Here is a 17,405-nt window from a genome sequence, read left to right on the forward strand (position 1 = left end):
CTTCTTAGTAATTAATTGTTCTACTTTCTTTGCTGTGGTTTTATTTCCCCTGGTGACAGCTGTTTAACCTTAGGAATACTTCCATCTTTAGCAGTGCCTCCAAAATGCACTGTAGAGGTGGTTTGTGGGAAGTAAATTCTCTCATCTTTTGCTTATCTGAAAACTGTTTAATCCTCCCTTCAAATTTAAATGATAATATTACTGGGTAGAATATTCTTGGTTCGAGGCCCTTCTGCTTCATTGCGTTAAATATATCATGCCACTCCCTTCTGGCCTGTAAGGTTTCTGTTCAGAAGTCTGATGATAGCCTGATGGGTTTTCCCTTGTATGTGATCTTTTCTCTCTCTCTGGCTGCTTTTAAAAGTCTGTCCCCATTCTTGATCTTTGCCATTTTAATTATTATATGTCTTGGTGTTGTCTTCCTTGGGTCCCTTGTGTTGGGAGATCTGTGCACCTCCATAGCCTGAGAGACTATCTCCTTCCCTAAATTGGGGAAGTTTTCAGCAATTACCTCCTCAAAGATACTTCCTATCCCTTTTTGTCTCTTCTTCTTCTTCTGGTACCCCTATAATGCAAATATTGTTCTGTTTTGATTAGTCACACAGCTCTCTCAGTATTCTTTCATTCTTAGAGATCCTTTGTTCTCTGTGCCTCAACTTCTTTGTATTCCTCTAATTTCTATTCCACTTACAGTCTCTTCTACTACATCTAATCTGCTTTTAAATCCTGCCATTGTATGTTTCATTTCATGTATGGAATTTCTTAATGATTGAATCTCTGTCCTAAATTTGTTCCTGAGTTCTTGAATATTTTTCTTTACCTCCATGAACACGTTTGTGATTTTTATTTGGAAATCTCTCAGGAAGATTGGTAAGTTGTTTTATTTGCCCCTTTTTCTGGTGTTTCTGATATTTTTGTCTGAACCAGGTTCCTTTGACGTTTCATATTTCTATGTTGCGCCTTCTAGTGCCCAGAAGCTCTAGTTTCTGGAGCTGCTCAGCCCCTGGAGTGATGTCGGAGGTTGCAAGGGAGCAGCGCTGGTGCCTTGGGGGAGAAAAGAACTGTTTCCTGCTTCCTGGCTGCAGTACCCGTCTCCATTGTCAAAACCAGTGGGCCAAGCACACAGGTGTAAGCCTCTGCACTTTTCGTCTGTTGCTACCCTAGGTGGGCCTCACTCTGGCTGGCCTGACACCAGGGCAGGGACTGCCAGTTTGTGAGCCGGTGCTGGCAGGCCAGGAGGAAGGTGCAGCAGGCTACTTACCACAGTGGAGGACCTGGGAGCTGAGTAGCCAGCCAGGGGGCATGGAGCGCCTGAAGCTCCTGAAAGGTCCTAACCTGCTGGGCAGAGCCCACCCAGACAAACTTGTCCATCTATCCCTTCTCCCGCACAGGAAGCTCCGTGCAAACCCCACCCCTTCAGCAGCCCTCTCACTGCTAGGAAACCTCTCAGACCACCTGTTTTTCCTTTGTCTCAGAGTGGCCGGATGTGGATCCCTGTCCTCCATGAATGGCTGGAATCTCAGTCTCTCCAAGTATTCCTCCTGTCTTAGCTTTCCAACCCCACTAATGTCCAGAGTACCATGCCATGTAGGTTTATGCTCCCAGAGCAGATCTCCAGGACTGGATGTTCAGCAGTCCTAGGCTTCCACCCGCTACCTGCTCTCTTTCTCTTCCTCCCACCAGTGAGCTGGTGTGGGGGAAGGGCTTGGGTTCCACTGGACCAAGGCTTTGGTACGTTACCTTGTTTCATGAGGTCTGCTCTGTTCTCCAGGTATATGCAGTCTGGTGCAGCCTTCTTTCCTCTTGCTCTTTTAGGATTAGTTGTATTAACTGTATTTTCTTATTATATGTGGTTTTGGGAGGAGTTCTCTCTCTCACCTCTCATGCCGCCATCTTGAATCACTCAACACACCATGGTGCTGGGACAAGTAATTCCACAGCAATAGCTAAAAGCTGCATTGCACCATTCCATATGGCATACCCAACCTAGGGCTTAGTTTTATTCACTCTTTCCCTTGCTCCAGCAATGACAGACACCTTTGTATCATTCCATGCTGTCAACATGCTAAATTCATTCTGGAACTAAGTCCAGTTAACTGCTGAGGCTGGCTGAATTCTCCATAGAAGGCCAACTAAGACAACAATGGGTAGTTCAGTACATACCCAAAAGGAAGAAATGTTGGCCATGGAAGCATAGGTGTGCACCCAATCAACCACAGTATTCACCCAAAGACAGCAGGGAGGGCTCATTCATCACCACCATCCACACTGCTCACAATTCAGCCCACTGGCTGTTTTGCCCATTCTGGTTTCTAACCAGATTGTCTGTGGATCACTGTATAGCAACTGCTGTCCACCCTGCACTCATACTTTTACTAGTCCCATCAGTATACCATGCTGCTTCTGGTATAGGGGCTTTTTCTTCCCTGAAAGGGGAAGGTTCCACAGGATTACTCACAGAGGGTGGGGTTCTAAGGCCATAGTTTCATTACAGGACTGGGCCTAGGATTTTCTATAATTCCTGTCCTAGGGGACTAGCAGACAACTCCCCTCTCTGCTCCAAATATGCCTCCAACTTTGCCAATATGGGTATCTGAGCTATTTCAGTGCTGGGCTTTCAAACCCACCCAGCAAGTGGATAGGTTGTTCACACAGAGACAGCAGCTATTCCTGTAATGGGTTCCACAGTTAACAAGGCCATGTATATGGCTGCTAATTGCTGCTCAATGAGGAAGTATCTTAACTCCGTTCCTTACCATAGTTGTGACCAAACCCACTGGGTTGGTGAAGGTGCTCAGACCTCTGCCACAGGCCCCACCCTAACCCCTCAGGGGTTACATGGACATCTAATTCAAAGGCCTGCTAGGGTCCACAATCTGAAGGGCTTGAGCCTCTTGAATAAGGCGTTTTGCCATCAAAAACGCCTGCTCCACTGACTGGGTCATCCCAGTCCCATTTTGCCCCCTTTTTAACCATATTACATAAGAGGCAGCACACTTGTGCCAAATGTGAACAAAAGCTCTCCAATGGCCAAAAAGGCCCTAAAACGTTTGCAACTGCTGTACAGTTGTGGGGCGAGGGAAGGCCTGTACCTTATTAGTTACAGATTCTGGAATAATCTTTGCCTTTTCCGACCAAACAGCCCCCCCCAAAATTTGACAAGCCAGGTCCTCGTATCTTGTTGGCATTCACTGCCCAACCACATGCCTGTAGATGGGAGAAGAAAGTGGGAGCTGTTCTTGGTAACTTCAAGAGAATCAGAAGTTAGTAAAACATCATCCATGTAATGAAATATTTTTACAGCCACAGGTTGGGGCCATTTTGACAGATCAGCAACCACCAGGCCATGGCAAACAGTAAGGCTGTGTAGATATCCTTGCAGCAAGACTGTAAAAGTCCACTGCCGTCCTTGCCATGTGAAAGCAAATGGCTCCTGGCTCTCAGGGGCCAGTGCTATAGAGAAAAAGGCATTAGCAAGGTCCAGAACAATGGTATGTTCCTACAGTCAGTCAGTTCATCCATCAAATCAGCAACTGATGATCCATCTGCGTGCAGCAGCGACTCCACTTTGTTTAACTCTCTGTAATCCACTGGCATTCGCCAAGTCCCAGCCAGCACTGAATGGGCTGTGTGTGTCACACAATGCCCACCTTCTCCAGCTCCCCAATGATAGCAGTTATTTCTGTGTGTCCCCCAGGCAGCCAGTATTACTTGATGTGGATTATGTGCCATGGTGCAGGCAGCTGCTGGGAGGCATGCTTAGCATAGCGTCCTATTGCTTTTATCACTCACACACGAAGGTGGAACGCACCAGCAGTGGGTTGCAACCACAGTCCTTGCAGGATGTCAGTGCCCAAAATGTACTCTGATATGGGGAGACAAATCTTGTGTACACTTGAGGTGGAAGATGATCAATCGCCGAAGTTATTGAGTTCACTTTCACTTTAACAGATCATCCACTGCTTCCATCAGTGTATGATGCTGGGCCAGGAAACTGTTCAGGGTTCCAATATGAGAGGCTACACTCTGCCCCTCTATCCACCAGAGCCAAAACCTGTTGTACATTTGTGGGGCACCAGTACATGGTTAATTCTACACGTGGCCTCCAGTCTCTGCTGCCCTCCACCAAGCGGGGCCCTTGGCTTTGCTCCTAATCATACTTAAACAGGAGACCATCATCCCTGGGGTCCATGCCTAGTGTGATCATGTGGTCTTCCGGGTGGAGGGCCAGTGCAGCAGGCACAGCCTTTGCAGTCCCCAACTTGATATACTGCTGTTCTGGTTTCAGCTGCTTCCATAATTCCAACAGATAAGCATTTGACTGACGATCAGTTTTTTGGCCCTGTCTACTCTATCAGCTAGTAAGTCCACCCACATCCAGGACCGGGTTACTCTCTGAGGTACACGGCCCTGCCTTTTTCCCTCTGGGGGCCCTCACTGAGTCTCTGCACACACCCCTCTCTGCTGCCTCCGGGTTTCAGCTTCTCCCAAACTGGCCGCCACAGTTGTTACTTCATTAATCAGGCGTCCCACATAGGGAGCCAGGATTGCCATAAGCAAGCCAAAAGTACTAGAGGGGGCATTTTGCAACACCAAGTCCCACATTCCAGCAAGGAACTGCTCATCATCTAGGCCACACTGAACATAGCCTGGCACATGCCCAACTCACATCAGACCTGCACTAGGTCTACAAGAGTGCCATTTACTTACAGTCGCAGGGACACCTCAGCACCAGCCCAGACAGTTCGTGTGGCTGCCGTCACCCAATCCAGGAGAGAATGATTCCCTTGCCTGTGTCTTTGGCTGTTATGCAGCTACTGACAAAGGGAGGGGTGAATAGTCACAGAGGCCATTTTCTCCATCTCCTGGGCACTACAGATAATGCCATCCACCTGCAAATCCCAAAGTTGTAACAGCCAGGCTGCCAGTGGCTCTCCCAGTCACTGGCAAAACTGTTTTCCTAGGTCCTCCAGCTCGGCCTGTGTATATGGCCGGTATGTGGTGACTTCGGTTACACTGGGGGCCCCTTGAGGCTGTCCCCTGGAGCCATCAGTTGCTCATGTTTCATTCTTTGCTGGGCCCACAAGTGCACATTCCTATTTTCCTCCCTCCAAGTCCAGCACCTCACATCAGTGGGAGTGGGTTCAGAGCGAGTTACCTCTGCTTCCAGGGCTCAGATCCACTCCTCCGAAGCTTCCTCCTTCTCCTGCAACTGGCCCAGACAAGCAGCCTCCTTCAAGGTTGACTGTGTGCTCACCTGCAGCATGGTTAGAAACAGCCAGCCTGCTTGGTGGCTGCCTCCTGTAGGCTCCACTTACTCAGGCCAGGCCCTAGGGCCTGTATTACAGCCTCCAGCGTTACAGGAGTCCTGTCTACCTGTTCCCACTCCCGTGGGGGCACCCATGCCACTGACAAAGCAGCCACTGGGTACCACGTGCCACCCTGGAGTCAGCCCACTATGTGCCCCTCCAAAGGAGCACTGGGTTCATACTGGCCTGAAGCAAATCCTGCCAGCTATGCCAGCTGAAATGCAGGTGATTCACACCTGGAGGGTTAAACTGCAATTTGGGAAGGCCAAAGAATAACAGAGGCACAGATGGGACTGTGACCATGCCTTATTTGGGTGTGGAGCAGCAGCAAAGCTTTCTGGGCAGTCTTCTTACAGGGTTCTGGAGCAAAGCCGGCCCAGTGCTAGTGAGCATGTTTACTGTCATGCACTGCACAAGCAAGATGACATAATACAGAGCAGTGCCTCTCTGGATATCCTGTGTAAGGGAGCCTGACAGATACCATGCTCTTGCCCACACAAAATGTTCCTGCCTTGATTTTGGCCTGTAAGCAATGATTTAACTAATAGTAATAAGAGAGCTGTTGCATCCCTCTGCATCTTGTGATGATATCTTCTATGAAAATGTTAGTAAGCAGTGCCAAACTGGTTCAACTCTAGCCCCGCAGTGGCCTTCCACCAGCAACAAAATGTTGAAACCAGCAACAGCTGAAACCACTGCTTTCTCATTTTCCTCACCAGTGCTCCTTATCCTAAATTCATTGCTTAAGAGATGCAAAGCCAAACAAGCATTTTGTGCAGGTCTAATAGTACAGTAATGCGTGGTATTGGACTTGGGGACAACTGGTAACAACTAGAAGCCCAGTAAATTCCTAACACACTTCATAGAGCTCACACTTGGTCACCACCTGAATGGAAGCTCTGATTGTTTGCATCAGGGTCCAGTTGGTAAAGTGTAACATCTGTTGTAACAGATAACTATTACTGAAAGGAATTAAATGTTAGGGAACTGAACATGAGATAACATGGAAGTAGCTGCCACATAAACACATATACACACAAAAAATGTTAACAAAACTTACCTCCTGGCAGTAAGATTGCAGCTAGTTTTTCTACAAAACAAATTGAAACAAATATTACCACTCATGTTAGAGCCTTGAAGTACTGCAGTACTGCTTCTAGTCAGTCAATGCATTAGTAGAGACAGAATCTTCTAGAATATAGTTACATGGTATATGAGATTGCACCATTGGAAAGCACCACCTTGTCATAAAGTTAAGGTTCAAGAAACAGCCTATAACTGAAAAATGGACATAACTGGAGCCATTTTAAAAGAAGCAGGAGGGAATACTTCCAACTTCATTCTGTGATGCCAGATCACTCTAATAGCAAAACCAAAGACACTCCAAGGAAAAAAATTAAAGACCAAAATCCCTGATGAACGTAGATGCAAAATCCTCAACAAAATATTAGCAAACTGAATTCAAAAATACATCAAAAGGATCATCCATCACAAGTAGGATTTATTCCAGAGGCATAAGGATGTTACAATATTCATAAATCAATCAATGTCATACACCACATTAACAAAAAAAGTAGAGGAAGAGTGGGCACTGCCTTTGTTTGTTTGAACTGGGCCAAAACCTTTGAATTGGGCAAAATAGCAATTGTTTTAAGCAAGTACCACAAAATTTAGTGGGAGAATGGACATCCTGATTACAAGACTGATGGTTGTGGACATTCTGAAGATAGCCAATCAGTGTATGTGGATAAAGTGAAAGTTCCCATGGCCAGGATCCTCATCTGAACCTAAACTACTTGATGATGTAACTGGCCTGTTGCTAGGCTACTGCTTCCACACCCTAGGCAATAAGCTATTACTGACTGAGTCACTATATAAAGAGCTCTGCCCAGTGCTCTGGGTGGAGGCAGAGACAGGGAGGATTACAGACCTGAGGACTGTTGGATGCAGAGGTAATTCTAGTGCTCAACCTGTCACTGGGAGAACAAGCTGGGTAAAATACCCTTTCACCCCAAGAACATTCCATTGTCATTCCTCAGTCTCACTGAATCAATAGTGAACTCCCCAGGGCTGAAACCCATTGGCAAGATAGTGTATAATCCAGAGTGGCTGAGCTTGTTAAAGCACCCATAGAAAACTTGTTTTTCTTTTCTTCAATTCATGTAATTGCCTCCTCTTTTCCTCATAAAGACCCCTTGCTTTTGCCCTTCAAGCAGGACACTATTTGGGTTTCTACCTGAGTTTGTACTCCCCAAATTATAATTCTTTGATCCCAAATAAATACTCACTTACCTCTCATTGTGGCTGTTATTTTCAGGCTGGCAACTGTGTCACTGGTACCAACTAACACATCCCTTCACTTAAGGAGCCAAGGAAAAATAAATTTCCTGGGATGAATAGGTCTGTAAGGGATATATTGGAAGCTTCACAACTTAGCTGCAGTAACTTGTATCAAAGTCCAATTTTTGTTTGCTCCAACTCCCACCCTCCTGTGGCCATCTTTTGGGAATATGTTTTTGCTATCCACGTGGTCACCTCTGGAGCAGCTGTTATTTATGTGACCTGAGGAGAGATGACTGGTAGAGGAGTGGGCAGCTGACCTAGGCTGTCCCTTCACTGGAACTGGGAAATCAGGTTCTCTTTGGGTGACTGATAAACATGGGACCTACTGGTGCCATCTAGTGGAGGAGGAACAAATGGAGAATGGGGCCAATGTGCACGGAGGGGCAGAGCTGGAGGGGTTTGAATCCCCAAGCTACTGCTGAACGCTGAGGCCTCCCTTAGAACAGCCTAACAACAGCTTTTTCCTTTCGTCAGTGTTAAAGAAAATGGTTAGAGAAACTGTGACTTTATTATGTGCACAGATGCTGTTAAAATTTTGAATTCACAGAATTAAAAAATGTGTAGAACATAAAAAGCAAGTTGTTTTTGGTAAGAAAACAAAATAATGCTAAACATAGTGGTTCATTAAAATGTTGAAAATACTGGCTTTAGATGATAAATATAGACAAGAAGAACTGTATTCTTGGGAATAAACACTATAATTCTGTAGAAAGAAAATCATACAAAATCAAGGTATTATTGCTCAAATAAGTCTCCCCGTATTAAAACCACAGTGATGTACAGATATAGTTCCCAAACACATCATGCTGTGTTCCAGTACTCTGGTACAAGTGCCAACAGGCTACAACACCTGTAACAACTTGCCTGTAGCCCTGAACTTTGGAAAACAAACAGCTGCTGTGAAATAACATGACCAACTCAGAAGGTAGTTCCTTACAAAACAAAACACAGGACTAAAATCAAGCATAAAAAGAAAAAATAATATAACTAATTTTGAGAACAGTACTCCTTCATCACAAAGGATGCTTTTTGCACATTAACCCTCACATATGTACACTTAGAATAATTGTTCATATATCCAGAAATGCAACAGGTGACTAAATCAATAACACAATTGACAGACTTCAAAATGGCAATAGGAGATCCCTGTTACCATTAACAGATGACAATAACACTGGAGCATCTATAAAATGACTACGGAGCTCTTCATCCTCATGATTCTCCTCTTGGCCATCTGTGTTCACAATTGATTTTCATCCATTTCTGTAGGAGTAGTGCTTTTAGTAGAACAGTATGAATAACTGCCATGCTGAGGTATGGGCTCCTGTGGTGGCCAGTTGCTTTCTTGCAAGAGTGATCTTGGAGACAAAATAAATTGGGTCTCAAAAAATTCTAATGACTCTCCATCTTCTTTCTCCATTAGGAATTGATAGTCACCGAATCTGACCATGCACTTGTACGGCAGGTCCATTTTATTTAGGTAGCCCAACTCCTTATTGTTCACAATCAGACTGGTCTTTTTACTCATATTTTTAATTTCAAAAGAGAGAACGGAGCTATCAAACTTTTTAAATAGCTGTAGAGAAAACTGAACTCGGGAAACCTGTCTGTCCTGAAAGGTATAATGACAGATGTTGGAATTTCGGCCAAATTTCAACACTTCGCTGGAGGGGAGTTTTTTTCTGTTGTAAAACCTTACTGATTGGAAAATTCCACTGTTTAGCTGGCCAGGATGGTAAACAGTTATCTGGAGATAAGTGAGTGTCTCTTCTGTGTCAGCATCTTCAAAACTGGACATGATGGGCCCCAGAATTTGACCTGCCTGCAACAATTAAACCAGGATGTTAGTTTACCCCCACACATCAGGCACTGAGATTTTTTATTCTAATATTTTAATGAAAAGCTTCTGACAGGCAACTTATTTAACCTTTAAATTAAGAAAACAATACATAGAACACTTTCAATTAACTAGTAGCTGGGAGAAATGGTATACCAAGCTCTATGAGAACTGGTATATAACTTTTTCCGATCTCTCTATTTTTCATATCTAGTTTGACAGACCACACATTTAATCAAAACAATAACAAGGAATGATCATTGGTAATAAAGAGATGGGGCTGGGAGGGGTGGATAAAGAAACTTCAGTTTTTCTCATTTAAATAGGGTGACTTGGGCCAGAGAAATAGCTGTACTTTGAAAAGAAAATCAGGAATAAAGAATCCCTCAGGTTTGAATGCCTTCAGAGGATATACATATGAAGAAAACCTACAGTTTATTAACTGAATTATAATTAGATATATTATGAATAATGAAAGTTGATTAAATAAAAAGTTATAAACAAATAATTGCAATATTTACCCTTTATATCCTCACTTAAATTTATGCTAGGGAAAGGGTTAAAAACAGTAAATGCTTTAAAAGTTTATTTTATTGCATAATTCTAAAATTTAGACATTACACTCTTAAAAAGAGTCTCCACAAGATAGTTCTGAATATCATAGTCTGTACTCATACTGGAATTAATTATTTTTGTCAATGGTTCCTAATGACCGGACAAACTTATTATTCACCACATTCAGCACAATCTAACTGCCATTAAGAGAAACAGCATTCCTCTAGAACCCAAGGTTCTGGCGGTGCCTCCACCTCCACTTCCCTAAATGTATCTTCAGTAATCAGTGGAATAAAGTAGATCATAGAAGAGGAGAGTTACTAACATCTTTGAGAGGTTATTTTGACACAGCACTGTCATTTTTAACTAATTTATTTTAAAAGAATTGCATGCCCATGATTTAAAATTTCAAACCGTAAAAAAGGATTTTTTTTTTTTACATATCTTCCCTTCACCCTAACCTTTGTTTCCCTCTTCTAGTCAACCACAAAGTTGCTTTTATCCTCACGGAAATTTTATTTACAAGAAAACTATGTGAGTGCTTACAGACACAAACACGTCTCCACCCAGAGAAAAAATTGTCTTACACAAATAGGAACATACATATTTAGTTCTGGAGCTTGCATTTTTCAAACTAATAATACAATGGATGATTTGTTTCCATAAGTACACATATAAGTACACCTCCTCCTTGACCAGCTGCATAGAGCCCTTTAATCTAGTGTGGCGGTGAATTCCACCAGCAGAGCAATGCTGTGCTCCCCTGCACTCCTGAAGTATTTCGGGTTTGGGGATCAGTAGTCTTAAGTGAAGTTGATTTGTAGTTTCACTGTTTTTTGTTTGCCATCTATATTAGATGTCAGTATCAAAATTATGCTGGTCAAAAAATAAAGCAGAATACTTTTTATGCTCGCTGTTATTTACTTTTAAAATACAATCTTTCCTACTATTCTGCAAAATTGTGTTGCTAAAAAGCAAACTCTCAATTTATCCAATTTAACAAATGACAGAGCTAAACAAATTTTTTTATTTGGAAATATATCTCTAATTTTAACAGATTTTTTGGATATTATTACATTATATTGCATTCCGCAAGGAGACAACAGATGCCCAGCTATAAGCAGAAAAAGTAAGAGGAACTCTCAAATTTTGAGCCAAGGGTAAAAATTACAATGAAACCAAAGGCAACAAGAATTAACACACAGTGGGTAGAACTGGTTAATCCATCTCACACCGTCATCTCAAGATACTTTAATTATGATGATGAAGTCTCATTATTCAAGAAGCAGATAGCATAAACAAAAATAATTATAATGAGATGATGCAATTAGCACTTGATATGAAAAGAATTAGCTGTTAACAAGTAAAGAGCCTAGAATGGAAAAGCAAGGCTCTGTCAGAGATCTCATCCTTGACAAGGATACACTGCCAGCATTCTAGCTCATTCTTGGAATTTGGACAATAAATCATTTCCAAAAGGAGAACTGAATTCAAAACATGGTGAATTCTGGATACAGTCTTTTAGTAACACCTAAGTTTTGTTTTCTTTCTTGTTCTTTATATAAACTATTAGCTTAGAATTCAGACTTTTGAGCAAATCTGCCACCAAGAAAAGTTTGCCCCGTATAGGCTCTTATGACTAGTACCCAGGACAAATTTATTATCCACTACAAGAAAAAAATTATTTGGCATTTTGGTCTATAAATCAGTGGCTACAGTGTCCTGTAAGGCTGTAAGTGGTGTGAATCATTTCTCAGGGTTTGATGAACTTCTGGTTCCCAATTGTGGCCCTCCACAACACTGAGCTAGAGCGGATCACTGTCAAATACTTGCTGCCTCTGCCTATTGGGCCTGTCCCTACTGCTTCTGCTCCCTCAGGAGGACGACTTCCCACTCTGTTGACAGCCAGGTTAACCAAACATGCGTGGAAGGGACATGGAAGCTTATGTCCAAGTAAAAGCTTTCAAGGACACTGCATAGTTCTACCTTTCTTCTTTCCCTTTACCATATCTGCAGTCTTCCAAAGGAGCAGCTCAGCCTTGGTCCTAGAAGAAAGGACTGAAGACAGGACCTAAAAGGACATGCAATATGAGCAAGCTATCAACCCTTCTGTAAGTCATCTGTTCCTCAGCCATACGTAGCCTGAGCTGACAGATGCCTTCACCTATCCTATAAAGGGATGAAGCCACTATAAACCCCGACATATCAGGCAACTACATTTGGTATGTGTTTTATATGCTAGGCAGTGCTAGTCCTTTTCATACATTGTCTTAGCTAATCTTCAAAATAACCCTATGAATCCTGCCCAAAGCAATCTACAGATTTAATGCAGTCCTTATCAAATTACCAACAGCATTCTTCAAGGAACTGGAACAAATAGTTCTGAAATTCATATGGAACCACCAAAGACCCCGAATAGCAAAAGCAATCCTGAGAAGGAAGAATAAAGTGTGGGGGATCTCGCTCCCCAACTTCAAGCTCTACTACAAAGCCACAGTAATCAAGACAATTTGGTACTGGCACAAGAACAGATCCACAGACCAGTGGAACAGAATAGAGTCTCCAGACATTAACCCAAGCATACATGGTCAATTAATATATGATAAAGGAGTCATGGGCATACAATGGGGAAATGACAGCCTCTTCAACAGCTGGTGTTGTCAAAACTGGACAGCTACATATAAGAGAATGAAACTGGATCATTGTCTAACCCCATACACAAAAGTAAATTTGAAATGGATCAAAGACCTGAATGTAAGCCATGAAACCATAAAACTCTTGGAAAAAAAAATAGGCAAAAATCTCTTGGACATAAACATGAGTGACTTCTTCATGAACATATCTCCCCGGGCAAGGGAAATAAAAGCAAAAATGAACAAGTGGGACTATATCAAGCTGAAAAGCTTCTGTACAGCAAAGGACACCATCAATAGAACAAAAAGGCTTCCTACAGTATGGGAGAATATATTCATAAATGACATATCCAATAAAAGGTTGACATCCAAAATATATAAAGAACCTACGCACCTCAACAAACAAAAAGCGAACAATCCAATTAAAAAATGAGCAGAGGAGCTGAACAGACAGTTCTCCAAAGAAGAAATTCAGATGGCCAACAGACACATGAAAAGATGCTCCACATCACTAGTCATCAGAGAAATGCAAATTAAAACCACAATGAGATATCACCTCACACCAGTAAGGAGCGCCACCATCCAAAAGACAGACAACAGCAAATGTTGGCGAAGATATGGAGAAAGGGGAACCCTCTTACACTGCTGGTGGGAATGTAAATTAGTTCAACCATTGTGGAAAGCAGTATGGAGGTTCCTCAAAAAGCTCAAAATAGACTTACCATTTGACCCAGGAATCCCACTTCTAGGAATTTACCCTAAGAATGCAGCAGCCCAATTTGAAAAAGACAGATGCAACCCTGTTTATCACAGCACTATTTACAATAGCCGAGAAATGGAAGCAACCTAAGTGTCCATCAGTAGATGAATGGATAAAGAGGTGGTACATATACACAATGGAATATTATTCAGCCATAAGAAGAAAACAAATGCTACCATTTGTAACAACATGGATGGAACTAGAGGGTATTATGCTCAGTGGAAATAAGCCAGGTGGAGAAAGACAGGTACCAAATGATTTCACTCACCTGTGGAGTATAAGAACAAAGGAAAAACTGAAGGACAAAACAGGAGCAGAATCACAGAACCCAAGAAAGGACTAACAGTTACCAAAGGGAAGGGGACTGGGAAGGATGGGTGGGAAGGGAGGGAGAAGGGGGGGTGTGGAGAAGAAAGGGGGCCTTATGATTAGCATGTATAAGGTGGGGGGGGCACGGGGAGGGCTGTGCAACACAGAGAAGACAAGTAGTGATTTTACAGCATCTTACTACGCTGATGGACAGTGACTAATGGGGTATGTGGGGGGGACTTGGTGAAGGGAGAGTCTTGTAAACATAATGTTCCTCATGTAATTATAGATTAATGATACTAAAAAAAAAAAGAGTCCCTTTTTGTTTGCAGACATGCCTATGGCTTTGCTATAGCTTGCATGTGGTGGATTGCAATTATCTGCTACTCCTGAAGAAACCCATTTTTGCTGGTAAGATAACTGTTTTAATTTTAAGGTTAATCTATATGGAAAAATTGAGCTATACAGTTAGGATTTATATATTTTCCTATATGAAATTATACCTTAATAAAGTTTTTTTAAAAATAAATAAATAAAATAACCCTATGAATCACAGTTCATTGATGTGGGAGCTGAATTCCAGAAGGTTAGCTAAGTGGTCACAGTCAGTGGCAAAGGCAGGATTCAAATAGAGCAGAAATGCACTCTCTTTCCCCAGTATACACTTACTTCACAAACTATAGCAGTTAACCTGTAGAGAAGGGGTCATGGAGGTGAACTTTAACCAGTAATACACCTAGAATCTAGTTTTTGGGAGAGAAATCCACTGTTCCTGCTGCCCTGTAACAGGAAGAGGAAGCACCCGTTATTGTAAGCATCAGTTAACCTTAAACCTGGGTGCATGGTATTAGTTAGCATGGAGCCTTGTACTCATTAGTAATTGTGGCAGGTCACTTGTAGAACTGCAAAGTTGAATAAATCCTGGTCTCTGACCTCAAGGAACTTAGAAATTAATCTATTCATTAATGTCCAGAGCTGCAAGGTCCCTCTATGAAGTGGCCTCTAACTAACATTTCCACCTGGTCAGTAGAAAAGCAATAAAGACAGAGACAGCTAAAATAATAAGTCAAATTGGTAGATTTTTTTAAATCACTAGTGTGCAAGATCTCAAAAGCACCTTTTTCAAATCTGTTTGACATAAGTTATTAAAGAAACAGAAGAACCATGAGCTTATAACCATGAGTGGTAACTGTGGTTATCTCTGGGAAGGGAAACTGCGGTTGGGGCAGAAAGGACTGCACATTCTGCACCTTTGGAATCTTAGACCATGTGCACTGAAGGTATTCAAACATTTAACAAACTCTTTCTTTACAAGATCACAAGCCATTTGATTTTTATAGAATTAAATGGAGTTGGAGATTAAGTATGAAAGTGGTAAACTGTGATATCTCACATGAAAAAGTTGTGAAACGTGATGTCTGACACAATACTTGTGTCAATAAACAAGCTACAATAAACAAATAAATATAGAAATGAAAATGAGCCCTGCTCTCAGGAACTTTAACCACAGAAGCATAATAGAGAAGCTGTGTCCTTGAATGACGGAAGAAGAGCCAACCTCTCCCGTGCTGAGCGCCAGGAAGCACACACTCACCCTGCAGGCTTAGAGCTGAGAAGAGGTGGGCTAGACTCCAGTTGGTGTGTGACTCCTCTCAAAGGAAAGAAGGGTGGGTCTGTGTATAGATGTTATGCACAAAAACACACCCTCTGTTCACCCGCCCACCTCCTTACCCCTGCCCCCCATACACACACACACACACACACAACCAGCCACCACTCCCAAGGCCAGGAGAAGACACTATCCTCTCTCTGCGGAAGGGTGTTTGGCCTTCAACTGTCATGAACAAAAAGACAGATGTATTTTGCTAAAAGGGGCCAGGTGACCAAGCAGTTTAACAGAAAGTTTGGTGCCCCAGGGTGGTCATGTGTACCAACAGGTTTCTCATGCTTTCACGGTTTGTTCTTTTAAAACAAGTTCAACTGTGAAACGGAGTTTGTTCTGGGTGATGTGTTATGGAAGGTATCACTGTAAAATTGTTAACTTTCATCCGCCTGAGCCTCCACCCTGTCTCACTGATCCTCAGTGAGGGTATGTCTATCTTGTTGCAAGCAGGAAGTTCCCTTTTTTACCAGGGGCTTTCCTCCCTAGCCAATGCCCAACACTCAGCTAATAGGAGGGGAAGAGAAATTTGGAACTACAACAAAAAATCCATTTATGGTCTTGCCTAACCTCCCTCACTGGTCAGCACCCTGCAATGTGGTTTTGAAGACATATCTGAACTCTTCTGTTCAGCAGAATCAATACTTACTAAAATAACAGGTCCTGTAAAAGGAGTTGTGAAAACCAAAAACAGCAAGAGGAAAACCTTATGAAAGCTCAGGGTTTTTTCCAGAGACGGTGTCTTCTTTCTCCTCTCTGATTGGCCTGAGTCCAAACAAGCCTGCACAGTTCAGCTTCCAGGCTGCAGCCACCCGCTGTGGGGCTCAGGGCGCAGGCCCCCAGAGGACCGGGTGAATCCCTCCTTCAATCTGAGAGCTGGGGAAAGTCGTGGGAAACAAGGCATCATCATATTTCCATGTCGAACCAGACTGAAGCAGGGAAGGCACTCCTGGAGGAACCCTCTCCAGAGGAACCTGGCGCTCCGGGAACCCAGGAGCCCGGCCTAAGGGTCTCGGCCAGCGGGCAGGGAATGGGTTCGGCGAGAGGGTTCCCTGCAATTGGCTCATGAGCTGCACTTAACGGATTTTTTTTTTTTGCTTAGTTTTTTCGATTAGAAATAAAAATGTGCAAAGCACTGAAAACTACAAAGAAAACACGCCTCACGTGCACTCTTTCTGGGCTTCCCTCCCGTGCATAAATTCCCTGTGTTTTATAAAGCTGGGATCGCGCCGGGTTTAACTGGGAGCGTCGCGAGGCCGCTTCTCCCCGGAGACGCCGTGACAAAGCTTCTCTCGGCGCGACGGACAGAGACCACAGCTCCCACCCCGCCGCCGCCCGCCGGGTACCTGGGGGTCCGGGATCCGTGAACTTCCAGCAGAGGCTTCGCTTTCCGGGCTCGGCCCGAGGCTAACAGAGGCGCCCGCCGCCGCGCCGCAGCTACGCGGGAGCCAGGGACCCGGGCGAGCTCAGGGTGCGCTGCGGACCCAGCCTCCGCGCGCGGGCGTCTCAGCCTCGCGCTTGGCCTCTGCGCCTTTATAGAAACCCGGGGGGCGGGGGCGGTGCTGACGCGAGAGTGGAGGAGAAGCCCGGCCCCCTCCGCGCCCTCGCGAGCTCCCGGGCGGGTTCCAGGCGCGGAAAACTGGCGGGGCCGCACCTCCCCAAACAGCAGGCTCCTCGGGGGATGTAATTTGCTAGCTCAGGGAACGGAAACACTTCCATAGTAAGGGCGACTTGCCCCGCAGCCCCCAGACAAATGTTGGACGGGGCGGGTGGGAGGCTGGGAGTTGAACTAACCTACCAAGAAAGCCAGGTGCATGGCACGCGCGGTCTCAGGTGTTTCCTAGAGTCGGGAGAATAGGTCTTCTTTACACGTGAGCAGACTGGGGCTGCGAGTGGTTAAGGGTCTTCAAGCAGGAGCAGAGGCAAGATTTGAACCAGCTTCAGAGCTCCTGATCAGCCTGCTGCTACCCATGGGTGGCTCACCTTACACTCTGCCGCC

General features: G+C 44.0%; 1 protein-coding gene across 2 annotated transcripts; it reads right to left on the bottom strand.

The window, feature by feature from the left end:
• Positions 1 to 7,601: 7,601 nt before the first annotated feature.
• TIFA (TRAF interacting protein with forkhead associated domain) lies at positions 7,602 to 16,895 on the bottom strand. Of its 2 annotated transcripts, XM_057502530.1 has the most exons (4): positions 16,753 to 16,895; positions 16,056 to 16,282; positions 8,828 to 9,474; positions 7,602 to 7,711 (listed from the first exon to the last, which is right to left on the bottom strand). In XM_057502530.1, exon 3 carries the CDS (start codon positions 9,448 to 9,450, stop codon positions 8,893 to 8,895), a length of 558 nt encoding a protein of 185 aa, XP_057358513.1. In that variant the 5' UTR covers positions 9,451 to 9,474; positions 16,056 to 16,282; positions 16,753 to 16,895; the 3' UTR covers positions 7,602 to 7,711; positions 8,828 to 8,892. The 2 variants fall into 2 exon arrangements, with proteins under 2 accessions (XP_057358513.1, XP_057358512.1); XM_057502529.1 differs by lacking the exon at positions 16,056 to 16,282.
• Positions 16,896 to 17,405: the final 510 nt, after the last annotated feature.

This window comes from Manis pentadactyla, chromosome 5 (assembly GCF_030020395.1).
Source record: "Manis pentadactyla isolate mManPen7 chromosome 5, mManPen7.hap1, whole genome shotgun sequence".
NCBI classification, from domain to species: domain Eukaryota; kingdom Metazoa; phylum Chordata; class Mammalia; order Pholidota; family Manidae; genus Manis; species Manis pentadactyla.

What these genes read in the sequence shown, in the direction of transcription:
- TIFA (XM_057502529.1), bottom strand. Translation starts at nt 9,450, where the DNA reads ATGTCCAGTTTTGAAGATGCTGACACAGAAGAGACACTCACTTATCTC.